This window comes from Artemia franciscana, chromosome 15 (genome assembly GCF_032884065.1).
Source record: "Artemia franciscana chromosome 15, ASM3288406v1, whole genome shotgun sequence".
Lineage (NCBI taxonomy): Eukaryota > Metazoa > Arthropoda > Branchiopoda > Anostraca > Artemiidae > Artemia > Artemia franciscana.
In genome coordinates this window covers 22523172-22541916 of record NC_088877.1, presented here as the reverse complement: position 1 = coordinate 22541916, position 18745 = coordinate 22523172, and the positions used below count along the sequence as shown (strand labels likewise).

General features: G+C 36.3%; 1 protein-coding gene across 1 annotated transcript in view; it reads right to left on the bottom strand.

Annotated features, from left to right (window-relative positions):
• Window positions 1-384: 384 nt before the first annotated feature.
• LOC136036195 (RCC1-like G exchanging factor-like protein) overlaps window positions 385-18745 on the bottom strand; it is a 28035-nt gene continuing 9674 nt past the window's right edge. The window contains exons 2-7 of the mRNA XM_065718280.1: window positions 17785-17957; window positions 16533-16635; window positions 7710-8001; window positions 5258-5430; window positions 3370-3531; window positions 385-743 (exon numbers count right to left, since the gene is read on the bottom strand). Coding sequence (XP_065574352.1) covers window positions 406-743; window positions 3370-3531; window positions 5258-5430; window positions 7710-8001; window positions 16533-16635; window positions 17785-17957 — 1241 coding nt within the window. The 3' untranslated portion in view covers window positions 385-405. The remainder of the gene's footprint in view (window positions 744-3369; window positions 3532-5257; window positions 5431-7709; window positions 8002-16532; window positions 16636-17784; window positions 17958-18745) is intronic.

Below are 18745 nucleotides of genomic sequence, written 5' to 3'. Positions count from 1 at the left end.
CACCTTTTCATCTTCACTTATTCCTAGCCTTAGTGATTTAGTCTTCTTAACATTAATTTTTAAGCTTATTCTAGCCCCCCGAACTCGCAAAACCTCTAAAAGTTCATTCAGTTTGTCCACAGTTCCATCCAGGGTGTAAATCATCAGCATAATCTAAGTCCAGAAAAGTTTTTCTTATCTATTTGATTAAATCCCAATGTTCCTCCAGGGACTATTGTTCCAACAAATACTACTATTCTCTTTTTGTCTTAATTTTACTTACTAAATCTGCTTCAGGTTTCGTCAACACTACTAAAAAAAAGCTCAAAGCACCTTGATTGTGCTTTCCAAAATAATTTATAGCGTCTATGGGCTGAAGTTTGCGTTAACTCATACACAAAAAAGCAACAAAAAATGAAACTTTAATTAAGTATAAGATGTACAAATTGCAATAGTATGGTCCACCCCAACACTCAGTTTCTGCACCCGACAAGGCAAAGCTACTTTCAACGGAAAATACTGGTTCTTATTATGATTTAGTCCTAAACTAAAGTCTTTGTTTCTACCCCAGGCATAAGCATCGCCATTATCATTCACTGCGTAGAAATTGTTAATCCCAGCAAATATTTTCCGTACTTTTCTGTTTGAATTCAGCTCTGATTTTCCAAATAGAGTAGGAGGGATCTCTTCTGGGTTGGTGGACTGATCAAGTTTTGGGCCTTTTCCAAGCAAACCATATCCCCAAGTAAAGACACTGCCGCGATCTAAAATAAGATATCACTATAGAAGAAGATATTATACATAAAAGACGTAAATAAGAAAGAAAAATTTAAGAAAAGTATGTGCATAGAATCGAACGTGCTCATTTTGCGGGACTTATCAGGCATAGAGAAACGATTTCGATAACTATCTACAGGCTGGCACGTGGACGTAAAGAGAAATGTATTTCTAGAAGGAAAACAGTGCGTGTGCGAATTTAAAATAGAAAAAAAAAAAACAATCATATGACAATTACAAGAAATGATGGGGGGACTCTTAAAAATTGCAGATTTTGTGTATTAGCTTAAGGCTGAAGACTTCGCTTTCTACATAACTGCCAGCTCAGATATTTTCTAAAGTAATAGATTTGAATTCAGAGTCCTCTCAACGATTAATCAAGACAAAGGTATTATCTTTTCCTGGGAGTTTTGAGCTTAACAACAACTCATTGAAAACAAACTCCTTCGATTGGCTTGAGGACCATTATCCTATTCTGTATAACGGCGATTCAAAATATAATCCACTTACTTTAAACAGTAGCCTTTTAGGGTACACTGAAATTACCTGAGGGTTTATCTTTGTATTCAAATCTATGGACTTGAGTAACTGATGTAATGCCAAAAGACTCTAGAAAGAACTCAAACAATCGAGTCGCATTTGTGCCCTTTGACAGCTGAAAAGATCAACCCAAAATTTTCTGCTTTTTGAGACGTTGACATCTAGGCACTAACTGACAATTACCATTTGTTATGTTTTCTTAGAAATGCTCAATGCCCTTGGGACCCGCAGATGAACTGAGCCTTTTAGTGGTTTTAGACTGTGCAAGTTAAGCCCAATCGTAGGTTCAATTATATCCAACTTTGACCAGGAGCGCCTAAAAAAACCTTAAAGTAAAAATATTGTTCATGTTCCATGTCGAATCTAATTTTATGAAGATAAATAAGGTTTTCTATTTGAATTTCTTTATCTGCTTAGTACATCCATGTAGGAGTAACCTAAAAAGATTTGGTACACCAACTGAGGTTTTAAAGTCTGTATACTGCAGCTATGTTAGACCTTCTCTTGAGTATGCATGCCTTGCTTGGCATCCGGGATTGACAAAAGATCAAACAGATAGACTTGAGACGATACAAAAAAGAGCTTTAAAAATTATACTTGGACAAAACTACTCAACTTAGAAGGATGCACTGAAACAACTCAATTTAGACTCACTTGATAGTCGTAGTAGACATAGCTTAACATATAGATTTGGACTAAATTGTTTGAATTCCCCAACTCATTGTCGTCTACTACCCGACCTTGAGAGCCCCCCAGCTGAAGGACCAGTTACTAGACTCCGACAAATAAAAAAGAATTGCCCACAGGACTTGCTCAGCCTATAGTACTGAGAGATATCGCAAATCATGTGTCCCATATTTTACCCGTCATTTTAATAATATTGACATGACTAATATTTAAAGTCTGATTAATATATGTTTGATTAATATAATGTTTGTTTAAATTTTCCTGTGAGTGTTTTTGAAGGTATAAATTAGTTTTGTCATGACATGCTAATGGTAGCTCCGGCTATTGTAGTGAATAAATATATTCTATTCTAAATGTGTCCCACTCCCCAACCAATGGTTATGTTGTTGTTTTCCAAGCTCTAAGTTAAATAAAATTCTGGTATAAAAGAATTCCTCTAATTTCAGATGTGTAGAACTATTCTCAGCAACCGACAGGTATTTTTATTGGGTTTGAAGAATCCGAACTTTTGAATGAAACATCAGAATAAACAAAAATAATAATAACAAGAAATAAATAAGAAATTGGACAAACTACTTTGCTTTGGAAGCAAAATATAGAATGATTCTTTGTGTGAATTACCAATTAAGTCTTTAAAACTGTTCCCAGTGTCCCATGAAGGCCTCTAAGAGTTCAGCAATCATTCTTCCCTCCAAACCCGAAGAACGCCCTTAAAAAAACACAAAAGAAAACAATATCAAACACGTTTTCTTTCTTGTTTTCTAGTATTTTCAAAATACGAGATTGTATATGTTAGGTAATCTTGCCCTAATATTTATACGTTTAGATTGAAGAGCTAAACATTACAGTTCAACGACCTCGCCTACCCAAAAGATAAATCTTATTCTCAAATATTACGTAGATGGCGCTGTCTTCTTAAGACCTAAGAACACAATTGCATGGAAAATTACTTTTTGTATACACAAACATCAATTCTCCATTAAGTGACTTTTATTTATGAAAATAAATAGAACTTGAACTTGATTTCCAGGTATCTTTCCTTCGTAGGCAAAATACATCAAGTATGGTCTTTACCTATATCTTCAAATTTAGTCTTTATCACAATCTTTAAAGGAACAATAATATTGCAGGATCAAGTGAGCTAATAAAAAATGGTGGAAACATTCTTTCTTCTCAGTGGCAAAGCCAGGGTTTTGGGGCGGCGAGAAGAGAGGCGTAGGGTCAGAATGTCACCACCTTTTTTTCTTGACATATTCGTATAAATGTACGCAATTACCCCACCCCCTAGAACCACAACCGTTTCGTCTTAACGTAATATACTATTTTAACATTCCAAACAGATAATAGGTTGAACGAAACGTAGGTTAAAGAATAAAACATATTCACCATTTAATATTATGCAGACTGTTCCACCCACAGCGATGTCAATGATTTTCCCTACATAAGGTGGTAGTTTTAATATTCGAGACACATTCAGTTGCATATCTTCTGTAGCTGAGTTCAGTTGCCCGTACTCATTGTTTCCCCAGCCAAATAAATCTCCATTGCCTGAAAATTGAGGTAAATTTAAATCTTCAAGTAACAGATTTTCTTTGGTTAAATGTTCAATAAATATTTTGGATACTGTTTTTGTTGCTGATAGTGCTATGAGGTTACTGCCTGCATGGCATAAACTATAATATCCAAAAATCTATCAGCTCGTAAACTTTTGTCACAATAGTATCAAAAACTTTATTTCGAGGAGACTTTCTCGAATACCACCATATTGAGATATACCTATAATTTTAACGAGAATGGACAAGCTTATTTGTCAGCCTCTTTCAAAAATAATTTGATACGGGATTTGTCAAGTTGCTACCGTGAATGTCCAAAATTGGTGAATGTTGACATTCACTGGTGAATGTCCGAAATACCTTTTTTTTTCTTGGATTTAGTCAGCATTGCCAGTCAACTTTTCAGTTTAATGCAAGGTTTGATGGTGACAGGTTAGGTCAGGTTCCATTGGGTTAGATTAGATTTTTAACCCACCTCTGCGATTTACCACATAACTTAACCTAACTTTAATTTTTAACATCAAAGCTTGGATAAGACTGAAAATGCTGATTCGCTAAGCTAATTGAATCTAAGCAGAGGAAAAGGAATTTCGAACATTCACTGGTGAACGTCAAAATTAACCAGATTTCGGACATTTACAGTAACAGAGTCACTTCTGCATATCAATGAATCTTAACGTTTTGGGGTTTTTTTAGAAAATAGTCGCGTTAACTAAATTATCATTACCAACTTCAAAAATTTAAAATTGCTCCCTTCTCAAGATTTTCCCAGCTTGGTGACTAATTATCAAGGGATAAAGCTTTGTCAAAATGGCACTCCACGTAATGAAGCTATAAGATTAGTATCGTTTTGGTTTCTTAGAAATTTATTTCCTTTTGATTAAGGTACAAATAATGGGCAACCTTCCATGGAAAAAGTGGTTTAGCATGGTAGCAATTCTACTTGGCAGTTTTCACAGCCTAGTGAAATTTGTTGGCAGATCTTAAAAATTTTAGCAGAGTTGGCAGCTTTTGGAATTCTGTCAAATTCTGCTACTGGCAGTTTTAGAACTGTTTCCATACCTGTAAGCAAATAATGAAGAAAAACAATATTTCGTTGGAAAGCAATAATAAACTAGTTAAGGGAAAAACGACAACCTTTCATGGTCACACTTTCCAGAAAAAAGAAATACATTTTAAAATTAAACTAGCTGATATAGGCTGCAAGGAAAAAAGGCTCTATTGGGCTTCCGCTGCACTTTTGTTGGCTCAGATCTTTCAATTTTCAGTTTTTGATAATTCCAAAAATTCATTTGGCTCAATAAGATGGAAAATACTTTCTTTTACAAAAGAAGATTCCAAAACATTAAAAAAATAAAGTACATTCGCTGTGCAAAATAATTAATCCAATACAAAATCCTAGTTTAAATTGACATACAAGCTATCATCATTGTTACTACTTACATTCAGGCGATTATACAACTTTAGAATCATAATAAACGTGTCTTTTTCAACCAAAAAACATTGTCTTTTCAATAGCATGTTTTTTTTTTTTTTTTTTTTTTTTTTTTTTTTTTTTTTTTTTTTTTTTTTTTTAATACTGTTTGTGCAGAATCAACTACGCGAAATTGGAAAATTGTAATATTAATTTTCTTTATAAAATGACGCTTAAAAATTCAAATAAAGACTTTCACTGTGAAATCATCTTCTCCCCAATATCCCGTTAAATAAAGATTAAGTACCATTGATTGCGAGGACACAGTCTGCAGAAGTTGCTACCTTAACAATTTTTTCTCCTTGAATATCGCCCATGACTTCCGCCGGCTCTTCTTGGTTGTCATAATGACTAACTCCAGTCTGACCGTCCGCACTCCAACCACATGCAAGCACTTTACCAGTTTTGCACAAAAATATCCTGGAATTAAAAATAACTATATACCCATACGAAATAGAATTTACAAAGCAATTAAGAAACTCCAAATTTTCACGGAACGTTCAACATTTTGTCAATCCCATGAACTGGCTATAATATAGACAACTAATAACACGAAAGAGTCCAAAGTAATTTAACATGAAATAATGTTGGAAAACAGATTCACGGTTGTCTTCCAATGAGACGTGTCTCTTTTAGGGTCACAGCTATTACTGTCAATCTTTATGGATTCTTTCAATTTTTGTTTCATATACTGAGAAGCAGTAGAAAGAAGTCCTACTAGATAAAAAGGGTGAGATGGAAAGGAGAATCAAGCATATGTTATGCTAGAGCAAAATAATTGTAATCATTTAGTTTTCTTTTCTTTGAACAGACAGCTGAGATAAGGAGCTGATCAGAATCCCAGCAAGATAGTTATGCTCTAAGTTCAAAGGTACAAGCAGGTCCAGCCCTTAGGGAGGAGGAATCGTGACTTTTTCTTGAGGAAAGGACCAAAACATGTAACAAAACTTATTTTAAGACCACAACTTTATCTCCCTTTTTTGGGGGGGGAGAGAGTCTTGAAATCGATGTCAGAGACCCCCCTCCTTTGTGTAGGTTTTGACAGCTTCAGCTACGCTTATGATAGCTTTACCATCATGGATTTGTTGAACAGTCCCACTAGAGCCTCAAAATTGATCTTTGCGTTTGACACGGCTCCTGAGTATTTCACACGACTCTACACGGACAATGTTTCTGGGCAGCACTCTAGTCGATGAGCTAAAACTAAAGAGATAAACTAAAGATGGATTTTCTAAATTAAAGAAGGCATGCGAGCCAATTATTAGAATAGTAAGAAATCAGCAATTGCACCAAGTTTACTTCAGCAAACATTTTCCATCACAACTGTCACGGCCATGACCACATTTAAAGAAGCGACCTGGTGAGGGAGAATTTAAAAAGAACTTAGAAATACAAAACTGACAGTAAGCGGAAATTTCGATAAAAATGACCACGAGATTGCTTCCGAGCGTTTTTCTACTAGCCTTACTACAATTTTAGTGATGCTAGCAAGCCACTCAGTTTTCAGCTTAAGAGATATCTCGTGACATAATTGTAAGTTAATAGTGTTTATTTAAAAATCGTGTTCAACCTTTTACACGGTTTTTCCTCCATTAAAAATATTTATTTGTTTGAAATATCCTAAGAACGAGCATGTACTGAACGTTTAGTTCACTGGTTAACAGCTATTAAGGCGCTGCAAAATATTGAGGAATATGGAAAAACGTGTTATAATGTTTTCTGAACTTTAGAGAAAAGCAAAAAAGATACCATCCATAAATTCAAATAAATTGTTTAGAAGAATACAATAAATTTCCCAATACATCTACCATATGCTGTAATCAATTTAGAAGAATTCTAATGTAGTTTATTTTCATTAAATGTATCATCCCACACACCACTTGACGACTACAAGAATAAATTTCATTGAATTATATGCTTTTTACCTTTGCTTGACATGGGAAAAAATTATTCCCTGTTTCCATTTTTAGCAAGGACTTTTTTTTTGCTTTGTAATTATTTTTAAAAAAGAGGATATTGGATAACTCCCTATATCTAGGGAAACCTTTTGAATTCGAATAACTACTCTGTAGCAAAAATAGGATAAAGACATTAAAATTTTTGCAGAATGTATTTTAGTATTAAAGGCGTGACGAGGCCACGTGTCATAAAAACCCCTCTCCCCACCCTCTAATAATTTATTGATACAAAATCTAAAACTAACCACTTGAAGCGACCACAATCTTGGGCGGTACATTTTCCTAAAAAACCTATTTGAATAAGTCAATAGAAAATTGATTCGCCGCATGATTTGTCTTTACCACAGTATTTTCTTCAGCGTGAAGAAATAAAAGCCTTAAATTATATGTGAGTTAAGCTGGTGTAGGTTACATTTTTGTGAAGGTTCGGTTCAGCTGTTCCAAGAGGGAAGGGATGTTAATATATGTGTGGGATTACAGATCAATCAACTGCAAAGTATATGTTTTCACTCGCCTAAATATCATTTTGGAGCTCAAGCTGAAATGGGGGCATCTTTTAGGAAGATTTCTAATCTTTTGGCTTTTCAATAAATTTTAAAAATCCTGAGGTTAGAAATTGCAAAAATTGAATATACTTACAGCTCTGAAACATAAAATATCGCTCTCATAGCAGATTTTAATTTATATAAACTGGAAGTTGAACTATGTTTTAGGCTAAAGTTACTGTTCTCAAGTACTTACGAATGATCTTGACCACAAACAACGTCGGTCACATCTAAGTCCTGCAGCTCCGGGACCTTGTGTACAATCTTACTACCAAAATATTCTTCATTTGGTATTATCCGTCGTCCGCATTGTCCATAACCATTATGACCAAGTGTAAATACACCTTCGTCTGTTGCAACCACAGTGTGAGCCCGTCCACACGCTACACTGCGAACCCTGGTTTCACTCGGGTTTATATATGGTATCGATATTGGCACAGGTTCTAGAAGGATTTCTAAAGGTGCACCTTTTCTTGCCGACTGATAGCCTAGAATAGTTCAGAGGTAGAGAGTAGTCTGTCTTCTATTTCAAAGAGACATGCGGGGAAGATGCGGATCTAGACCCTGCTACTCTCAAAATTTTATGATTTGTAGTAGCGATCCCAAGAAAAAAAAGTTTTTCGAAGATAAGCAAAGAACGATTTTAAAACCTATAAGAGCAAAATAAAATCATAAAATGTGTGAAACTTAAAACCAACAGAAAGTACAATGAATGAATAAATGCAAACTAAAATGAACAGAAATTATATGAATACTCAAGTCACGCAAAAAAGAACAGTAAGTCGCCATAAGTAAGAGTGGAGCTACCACCCGCTATTTTAGGGCCTAAAATGGTTGGAGCTCTTTCCCACGATATTTTCCCCGGGGCACCCTGGTAGACACTATGACATCAGATCAAAAATCCGCGATAAGCATTTCTAGATTGATGATTGGCCTCACTACTGTCTTGACCAGGGTTTTTTTTCATCATTTTTCAAATATTTTGTGGCATAATCGAGCACAAATTTTTCATCCATAATTTCCCCAATAGTCAGCCCATCAAACTCATCAAACCCAGCCCACTGGAAATCCTTCTGATCAGGGTCTAGCTCAACATTCCTAACATATACGGCTCCCAAGGTCATATTATCACTTCTTTTTCAATTGCTTCCGACAGTAATGTTTTTTGAACAAAGTAAAAGGATCTACTTGCTCTGCAGCTGGAATTTGACATAGAATACTCTCATTCTGCTCTAGCGGTTTGTTCGTCTAATCATTTCATGCACAAAATACACCTCACGAAGTCTTGGTAAATTAGTCACACAAGTCCACTTTACCACAATCCCAGTCAACACTTCAATATTAACGTTACGATGCAACGTACACAGATCCACCATTGGATCACGAAGCACCTTATGACACCTTCTGAGAGCAATATATAGAGTCTGGAGACAAAATCCACTATTTAATAGATAAACTTTGCTTTATATCATTTATATCGTGGAAATATGGCTCTTGAAAAATTTTCCACTCGTGTTTTAGGAAAAAAATCCTAAATAATACTTCTGCTTTCAAACATATATGTTAATGTGATTGGTGAACTAATAGATTACTTCAGACAATATAATTGTTTACTTTAATTACTCTGAATGCATTGTTGTATTTCGTAATGCAGCCATATCATCTCGCTAACTACGTTTCCATGAACTGTTGTACAAATACACGTTCTGGAAAAGAAAACCCATTTGTTTATTAGATGCGCTCTCATCGAAATACTTGCTCAGAGCCAAATATTGCATTTGTAAAGTCTACCCCACAATCTAACGTCTTGAATAACTCCTACTAATTCAAAAAGTGAATTTATAACATTTTTCATGGATTTTTCAGGATGCTAATTTGGGAAATAATATACCCTATGACTTTAAAGATTATCTAAAGCCATGTAAAAAAAAATACTATCATATCAGAATTATATACGATCAGGACACATCAGAAAATCCTAACCAAAAAGGTTTCTGAACTCGCATTGGGCGTTCTGTCTGTTCCGTTTAAGGAGGATACAGAGAACCTGATGATTAATGGCAAGAATTTCATACGTGATGTCACTAATTCCTTACTCGGTGCAAAAAAAAAAAAAAAAAAAAAACAAACGTGGGTAACAGAAGAGCTCATGACAATAAGCACCATTTACCAAATCAGCAAAATAAGGGAAGTATGGTCCAAGCAGGAGAAGCAAGGAGATCTCCACTTCATGTACACAAGAGTGCACGATTTGGCTAAAAAGAGGGTTTTCAAGGAATTGTTCTCTTCTTGACGAATATGGAAACCAAATATATCGACAGACAAAGTCCGCTCTCGCTGGAAAAAAAAAACTTTTTAAATATAATCCGAATTCGGTCATCCACGCAGACCCAAAAATACTCGAAAGTGTCCCCATAACTTCTACATGCCCTATTCCTCCCACTCTTCTCTCAGAAATAGAATCAGGCATTAGAAACCAGAAAAAAAAATAGCTCTCAGCCCCTATGTAATCCTATCACAACTCCTGAAAATAAACTGTGGACCTCTCGTTGACCCTTACTACAAAATCACCACTGTCACTTAGGAAAGACTCCCTCTGCATAAGAAAGGAAACTAAAGATGTCAGCGATAATTACCGTCCAATAAGCCTTACTAGCCAATGTGCGGAAATTCCCACAAGAGTCATGTTCAGGGATATGTGAGCCATTTCCTCAATGACCATTTCGGAATACCAAGCCGGCTTCCAACAAAATAGATTAACAACTGATCAGGTATTCTCTGTTGAGCAGATAATGGAAAAGTAGAGATAAATTAGCTGCATTATCTACTACCTTTTCTTAACTTAAAACAAGCTTTCGATCCCATATGGAGGGAAGACCTATAGCATCTTTTTCACTATGGCACCCCATCCAACCTTATTTTTCCGACTCCAGACATGTTTAAAAACTTCAGAAGCCGCGTCAGAACTGGGGACAGATTCGCCGAAAGCTTCAAATCCTAAACGAGTGTGTTGCAAGGTTTCTTACTACCGCTGTAGCTGCTCAATCTCTTTGTAACTGGAGTTATTTCACTTACAGACTACCCACCCACTGCCCGTGGCAAAGGAGTAGTGGTAGATAACTAGCATATGCCAATGGCAAAGAAGAAAGTGCAGATTTCCTTCAAGACCTCCAATTGCTAATGACGTTAACTCATCTACCAACCTATTCAAATGACTATTAATATGGTATGAGCTCTAACAAAATTCTAAGAATAAATAGATTGATTTAAAAGGAAAATCAGAGGCTTAATGCCGGTCAGGATTTAAAATAAGAGCTCTGAGTCACCGATCACCCACTCGTAAGTTATAAATACCTAATATTTTCTAATTTTTCCTCTCCCTTTAGCCCCCCAGATGGTCGAATCTGGTAAACGACTTTATCAAGTCAATTTGTCCAGCTCCCTGACACGCCTACCAATTTTCATCGTCCTAGCACGTCCAGAAGCACCAAACTCCCAAAATCACTGAACCCCTCCCCCTAAAGAGAGCGAATCCAGTACGGTTACGTCAATCACGTATCAAGGAAATTTGCTTATTCTATCCGCCAAGCTTCATCCCGATTCCTCCACTCCAAGTGTTTCCCAAGATTTCCCCCCTTCAACTCCCCCCCAATGTCAAAAGATCTGGTCGGGATTTGAAATAAGAGCTCTGAGACAAGAGTTCCTTCTAAATATCAAATTTCATTAAGATCCGATCACCTATTCGTAAGATAAAAATATCCCAATTTTCACGTTTTCCAAGAATTCCGGTTTCCCCCTTCAACTCCCCCCGATGTCACAGGATCTGGTCGGAATTTAAAATTAGAGCTTTAAAGCACAAGATCCTTCTAAATATCAAATTTCATTAAGATCTGGTCACCCTTTCGTAAATTACAAATACCTCAATTTTCAAAATTACCCCAACTCCACGAAAGAGAGCAGATCTGGTCCGGTTATGTCAGTCACGTATCTTAGACAGGTTTTTATTCTTCCCATCCAGTTTCATCCTGATCTCTCCGCTTAAAGTATTTTCTAAAATTTTTGGTTCCCCCCAACTGCCCCCCCCCCAATGACGCTGGATCCGGTTGAGATTTAAAATAAGAGATCTGAGTTACAAGTTCCTTCTAAATATGAATTTTCATGAAGATCTGATCACTCCTTCGTAAGTTAAAAATATGCCATTTTTCTAATTTTTCAGAATTAACCCCCCCCCCCCAATAGAGGGGATCCGTTCCAATTATGTAAATAACGTATATAAGACTTCTGCTTATTTTTCCCACCAAGTTTCATCCCGATCCCTCCAATCTAAGCGTTTTCCATGATTTTAGGTTCCCTCACTCCAAACTCCATCCAATGTCACCAGATCCGGTCGGGATTTAAAATAAGAGCTTTGAGACACGATATCCTTCTAAATATCAAATTTCATTGAGATCCGGTCAACCGTTCGTAAATTAAAAGTACTTCATTTTTTCTAATTTTTCAGAATTACCCCCCCCCCCCCAACTACCCCAAAGAGAGCGGATCCGTTCCGGTTATGTCAATCATGTATCTAGGACTTGTGTTTATTTTTCCCACCAAGTTTCATCCCGATCCCTCCACTCTAAGTGTTTTCCAAGATTTTAGGTTTCCCCCTCCCAAATCCCCCCCCAATGTCACCAGATCTAGTCGGGATTTAAAATAACATTTCTGAGACACGATATCCTTCCAAAGATCAAATTTCATTAAGATCTGATCAACCATTCTTAGGTTAAAAATACTTCAATCGGTCAAATCGGGAAAACAACTATTTCTAATTCAATCTGGTCACGTCTCTGATATGCCTGCCAAATTTCATTGTCCTAGCTTACCTGGAAGTGCCTAAAGTAGCAAAACCGGGAGAGTTTGCGATTGCTATGTGTCACTTGGTTAATACCAAGTGCCATAAAAGCGGAAGCCATGGGCAGCCCACGCAGGCTTAGTTCACAGGTAAATCTCAGCCTCCAGCCTGTTAGGGATATCATTTAGCAAGCAGAAGGTTTCATCAACCTTGGGAGCTTATTTACCTTTGATAAAAACCAATCCCAATCCCAAAAACCAGTTCATCCTTTTTTGGTCACTTTAAAATAATGCTGGGTCTTTCTGCTTTGTTTCAATAAATGATAATAATAGTTAAGAACCTTATAAAGCTCAGGGAAATAAATGAAGAAATACATTGTTGTTGTTTTTTCTGTTTGAATCCATATTGATAGGAGGGGAGAGGCAGATGGAGCAGAATTACGATGAGATCCTTGTCCCTTGCTAGACTTAGCTTATTTCCTTTGTTTTTATGGCACTTGGTATTAACCAAGTGACATATAGCAGTCGCCAATTCTGTCGGTCTGTCGGTCCCGGTTTTGCTACTTTAGGCACTTCCAGGTAAGCTAGGACGGTGAAATTTGGCAAGCGTATCAGGGACCGGACCAGATTAAATTAGAAATAGTCGTTTTCCCGATTTGACCATCTGGGGGGGAGTGGGGGCCCGGTTAATTCGCAAAAAAATAGAAAAAATGAAGTGTTTTTAACTTATCAGCGGGTGATTGGATCTTAATGAAATTTGATGTTTGGAATGATATTGTGTCTCAGAGCTCTTATTTTAAATCCCGACCGGATCTGATGACATTGGGGGGAGTTGGAGGGGGAAAACCTTAAGTCCCGGTTTTGCTACTTTAGGCACTTCCAGGTAAGCTAGGACGATGAAATTTGGCAGGCGTATCAGGGACCGGACCAGATCAAATTAGAAATAGTCGTTTTCCCGATTTGACCATCTTGGGGGGAGTAGGGGCCGGTTAATTCGGAAAAAATAGAAAAAATGAAGTATTTTTAACTTATGAGTGGGTGATTGGATCTTAATGAAATTTGATGTTTGGAATGATATTGTGTCTTGGAGCTCTTATTTTAAATCCCGACTGGGTCTGATGACATTGGGGGGGAGTTGGAGGGGGGAAACCTAAAATCTTGGAAAACACTTAGAGTAGAGGGATCAGGATGAAACTTGATGGGAAAAATAAGCGCAAGTCACAGATACATGATTGACATAATCGGAACTGATTTGCTCTCTTTGGGATAATTGGGGGGGGGAGTAATTCTTAAAAATTAGAAAAATGAGGTATTTTCAACTTACGAACGGGTGATCGGATCTCAACGAAATTTGATGTTTAGAAGGATATCGTGTCTTAGAGCTCTTATTTTAAATCCCGACCGGATCTGGTGATGGGGGCGGGGAGTTGGGAGGGGGAACCTAAAACTTGGAAAACACTTAGAGTGGAGGGATCGGGAGGAAACATGGTGGGAAAAATAAACACAAGTCCTAGATAGATGATTGACATAAACGGAACGGATCCGCTCTCTTTTGGGTAGTTGGGGGGGGGGTATTTCTGAAAAAAAAAATGAGGCATTTTTAACTTACGAACGGGTGATCGGATCTCAATGAAATTTGATATTTAGAAGGATATCGTGGCTCAGAGCTCTTATTTTAAACCCAACCGGATCTGGTGACATTGGGGGGGGGGTTGGGAGGGAGAAACCTAAAAATTGGAAAACACCTCCAACGAGTGGAGGGATCGGGATGAAACTTGGTGGGAAAAAAAACACGAGTCCTAGATACATGATTGACATAACCAGAACGGATCCGCTCTCTTTGGGGTAGTTGGGGGGGGTTAATTTTGAAAATTGAGGTATTTGTAACTTACGAAAGGGTGACCAGATCTTAATGAAATTTGATATTTAGAAGGATCTTGTGCTTTGAAGTTCTAATTTCAAATTCCGACCAGATCCTGTGACATTCGGGGGAGTTGGAGGGGGAACCGGAATTCTTGGAAAACATGAAAATTGGAGTATTTATATCTTACGAATAGATGATCGGATCGTAATGAAATTTGATTTTTAGAAGGAATTCATGTCTCAGAGCTCTTATTTCAAATCCCGACCAGATCTTTTGACATTGTGGGGATTTGGAGGGGGAAATCTTGGAAAAACACTTGGAGTGTAGGAATCGGGATGAAGCTTGGTGGATAGAATAAACAAATGTCCTTGATACGTGATTGACAGAATCGTACTGGATTTGCTCTCTTTGGGGGAGTTGGGGGGAGGGGTTCAGTGATTTGGCGAGTTCGGTGCTTCTGGACGTGCTAGGGCGATGAAAATTGGAAGGCGTGTCAGGGAGCTGCACAATTTGACTTGATAAAGTCGTTTTCCCAGATTCGACCATCTGGGGGGCAAAAGGGAGAGGAAAAATTAGAAAAAATTAGGTATTTATAACTTACGAGTGGGTGATCGGATCTTAATGAATTTTGATATTTAGAAGGACTTTGTGACTCAGAGCTCTTATTTTAAATCTTGACCGGCATTAAGCCTCTTATTTTCCGTTTTAAATCAATCTATTGATTCATAGAATTTTGTTAGAGCTCATACCATATGATCTCTTGGCTCTTAGCTCTTCTCGCCTCGTCACAAGTGCCATATGAGCTCTTAGCTCTTGTTTGTTTGTTTGTTTTATTTTTATTTAAAATAAATTTACCCTTTCAATATATTCGTGATGTACTCAAAGCTCAACCAAAATCGAAAACTACTCTACTTTGTAGCATTACACTTTAAAGTATTTTAAATTTTCACCTCTAAAGTGTCAATAGTAAAGAGTTGATATTTTAAACTATTTACTTCAAGTTTTTTTCTCAATAATCTGAATTTATTCTCGTCATTATTTTGACTTGTCCCGCGGGAAATAAACAACCCAGAAAAATATACTGACTTGGAGGCAGGATTTGCTCCAGTATTTTTTTTTTTTTTTTTTTTCAACAGAGAACATACACCCTCAATTCTCATGATCAAGTTTAATTTTCAAAAGAATTTGAAGTACTTTGTTGCTATGTTTTCTTTTACATTAAAAAAGATCTATTCGATGCCTGACTATTACCTCGCTATTCGTTACTGTTTCGTTGTTAAGAATAATTTAACTGATTATAATCAATTTTTAGTACAAATATCTACAGTAACTTTAATATTAAAATAATTTAACATTAACTTTTTTTTGCTGATTTCTTTTACCCTAGTTTTGTAAGTGGAAGGTGCAGATGCATTAGATATTTCCTATACAACAACAAATAATTAAAAGAAGCCAGAAAACAGCTAATTATCCACCTATTTCTAGGATTATCAGGATCTTTAATCCCAAAGTTGAAGAATGAATATTCGGATAAGAAAATATTTCGACTTTGAGTTAAGTTGCCTGTGTCCAATACGGTGGAAAACACACATCCTTCTTCTCAACCTACTGAAAGCAAAATAGCAAAACTGTCTGTTCCCTGTATTTAAATATCATTTTTATACTTGTTGTCCAGCCTAGGGCTTCCGATTTTACTCACAAGCAGTTGCGGCTATTTAATAAAAATATTCTAGGACGATGGGCTTTACATATCTAGAGGATATCCCCTTTGACACACTCTAATGATACAGACATTGAGGGGGATCGAACAGCATGGTTACAGACAATAGCACCTCCAGAAGATTTTTTCAAGAGCAGGGCGGAGGAATGGACCTACAAAGTTTTTCCAGCGGAGGGCTGAAAAATAAGAGTCCTATCAGAAAAGCTTTATATTTTTCAAATATTATACAACTTTACATTCTTGGTATATTTTTGTTGTGTTACTTCGGCCTTACTTGAATAAGGTATGCTCTTAGGCATAAAGCAAAACTTTTATTTTAGGGGATATCATATATTATCCAAATCTTGAGCTAATATATCAATTTTATCAATCCTAAGTTGAGACAGAAATTACAAAATTATTCCCTTGTAGCTATCAATTACAACTATTATAGGACGACGGGTATTTAAACACTGTATTCTCGTTTCAACAAAATAAAGATAAGAACGAGTAGAAAGAAAAAAAAAGAATCCTTACGTTAATGAAAATATAAATACGGATTGAAAATTTGATTAATAGTATACATTTCTATAGATTCTATACAAAAAAATTGTTTTTTTTACCTATTTGGGATGTAGCGTTCAGCCCACAACCGAATACTTTGTTATTGTCTTTGGATTTAACTGCAAATACGGAAAAACCATAGCCACAAGATACATCTTTGACCTAAAGGAAGGAGCTTCGTTAATTCTTCTATACAAAGTGAATCATGTTCTAAAACACACAAAACAGCAATCCTAACAGAGAGCAGAGCCGATTTCAACTTACACACTTTTTAACTAGATCTTTCAACAATAAAAGTAAGAAATATCCCTCGGTCACTTGGCTGTATTAATTCAAAAGGCTGTATGTGACAATTTTTGTCCAAGTGATATTTGTGACCCACCCTGTTGAATGTAATATCCTTAACCGATTGGTCTAATCTACTCGAATATATCATATTATTTGGCTATCAAAATAGTTAGAGAGTTTTATTTCTTTAGATATATGTTAAACCTCCCTTATCAAATTCTTTCTTAAGTTTTTTTCCTCACCAGTAAAAGCCACGGTGTGGAAAATGCCATGTTTTGAATTACCGCAGTTGTAGTAGTACAAAAGTAAAAAGCGACATTAAAACTTGGAACAAACATAAAAAACCCTATTTTATTAGAAATTACTAAATTTTATAGTGGTTTAAAAATATTTCTTATTCCGTGTCAATGGCCCCTGTGTTTGATCAGTTTTTTTCTTAAAGAATTGTTACGATCACACCTTGTAAGAGAAAAAAAACATCACCCTCAACACAAAAAAATATGGAATTTCGTATTTTGGAACTTAACAGCTTAAGAGATACAGTGAGAAGATTCTTGGGCATCCAGAATGACTTGACATCAGGCCTCTTTTGGAGGGTTTATTTCTCCATTATCTGAAACATTGCCGATTTATGTATTCTAATGAATTTGGATAACTACATTTAAAATTAACATACATGGAAATATCACAAAATGCTGGCTCAACTGAATAATACATTAAAAAAAAACTGTAATTTAAAATAATCATTCTGTCTTTTCTTTCACATAGCACTTTTATAGCAGTTTCAGAGCAATTTAATCGTATTCTAGGAAAAAATTCTACTTTTTTAAAGTAATTTGTCTGGCCCAAGAATATCAAGCCTCAATTATAATCTTTGTTCCCTATATAGCAGGCAGTCAAGGTTTGAGATAAATCCTTTTGATGTAAATATTGTTATCAAACTTCCGCTGTTTAAAGTTTCGTTTGCTATTGGCACATATCACTCTTTACTTATCTAGTAAAAAATAAAGGTACATCACTTACGTCATGAAACTCACCAAATTCTAATCGATGCGGCCGCTTAACAGCTAGTTTTGGTTGTATAGACCTATTCTTTGGCCTAACAAACTCTCCATCTCCTTGAGCCCCATGAGCTGCCACTCCCCATGTATAAATCCTTTTGTGGGTTTTCGGCTCAGAACTTGCATACTGAAAAACTGAATAATAAATAAAAAAAACCGTGATTTAAAATAATCATTGTGTCTTTTCTCTGACATAAACGCTTCTTATCCAGTTTCGGAGCAATTTGAACGTATTCTAACAAAGAATTCTACTTTTGTAAAGTAATTTGTCTGCCCCAATAATACCAAGCCTCAATTATAACATATCCGGAATAACAAAAACGTTGCTGGAGGATTCAGCATCAATCTATACGACCTCAGCCTGCTTTTATATGCTGACGACCTGCTAATGTTAAGTTGCAACCTAACTTCTCTACAAGAAAATATTGACCACCTGATCACTGGTTACAAAAAGTATTGGTCTAAGGGTAATTTCATTAAAGACAGAGTTTGTTGAATTTTGTACCTCAGCAAGCAAGCAGCAGAGCAGTGACCCCTACACATGTGATGGTTGAACAAATGAAAATTTTCGCTGGAAATGCCATGAAATACCTGGGAAGTAACATAAGGCCATGATGTCAGAAGTTCCCGTTTACTAATAATCGAGAAAATTACCAAGAATATTCGTTCACGTTACGGGAAGCTTGTCTCTCTGAAATTTAGCTTAAACAGGAAGATTCTTGCAAAGCTTTACTCAGCAGTTGCTCTCCCTCACCTGCTTTATGTATCTCTGCTATGGGACTGGTTCACACAAACTGAAGACTAAAACTCCAATCTGTATACTGCAAATACCTCGAGCTTTTGCTTCAATACCTGCTCTACGAGACAAACACATTTGTTCTAAGATCTCAAAATATGGTGTACCCAATTTCATTGTGCTGTCT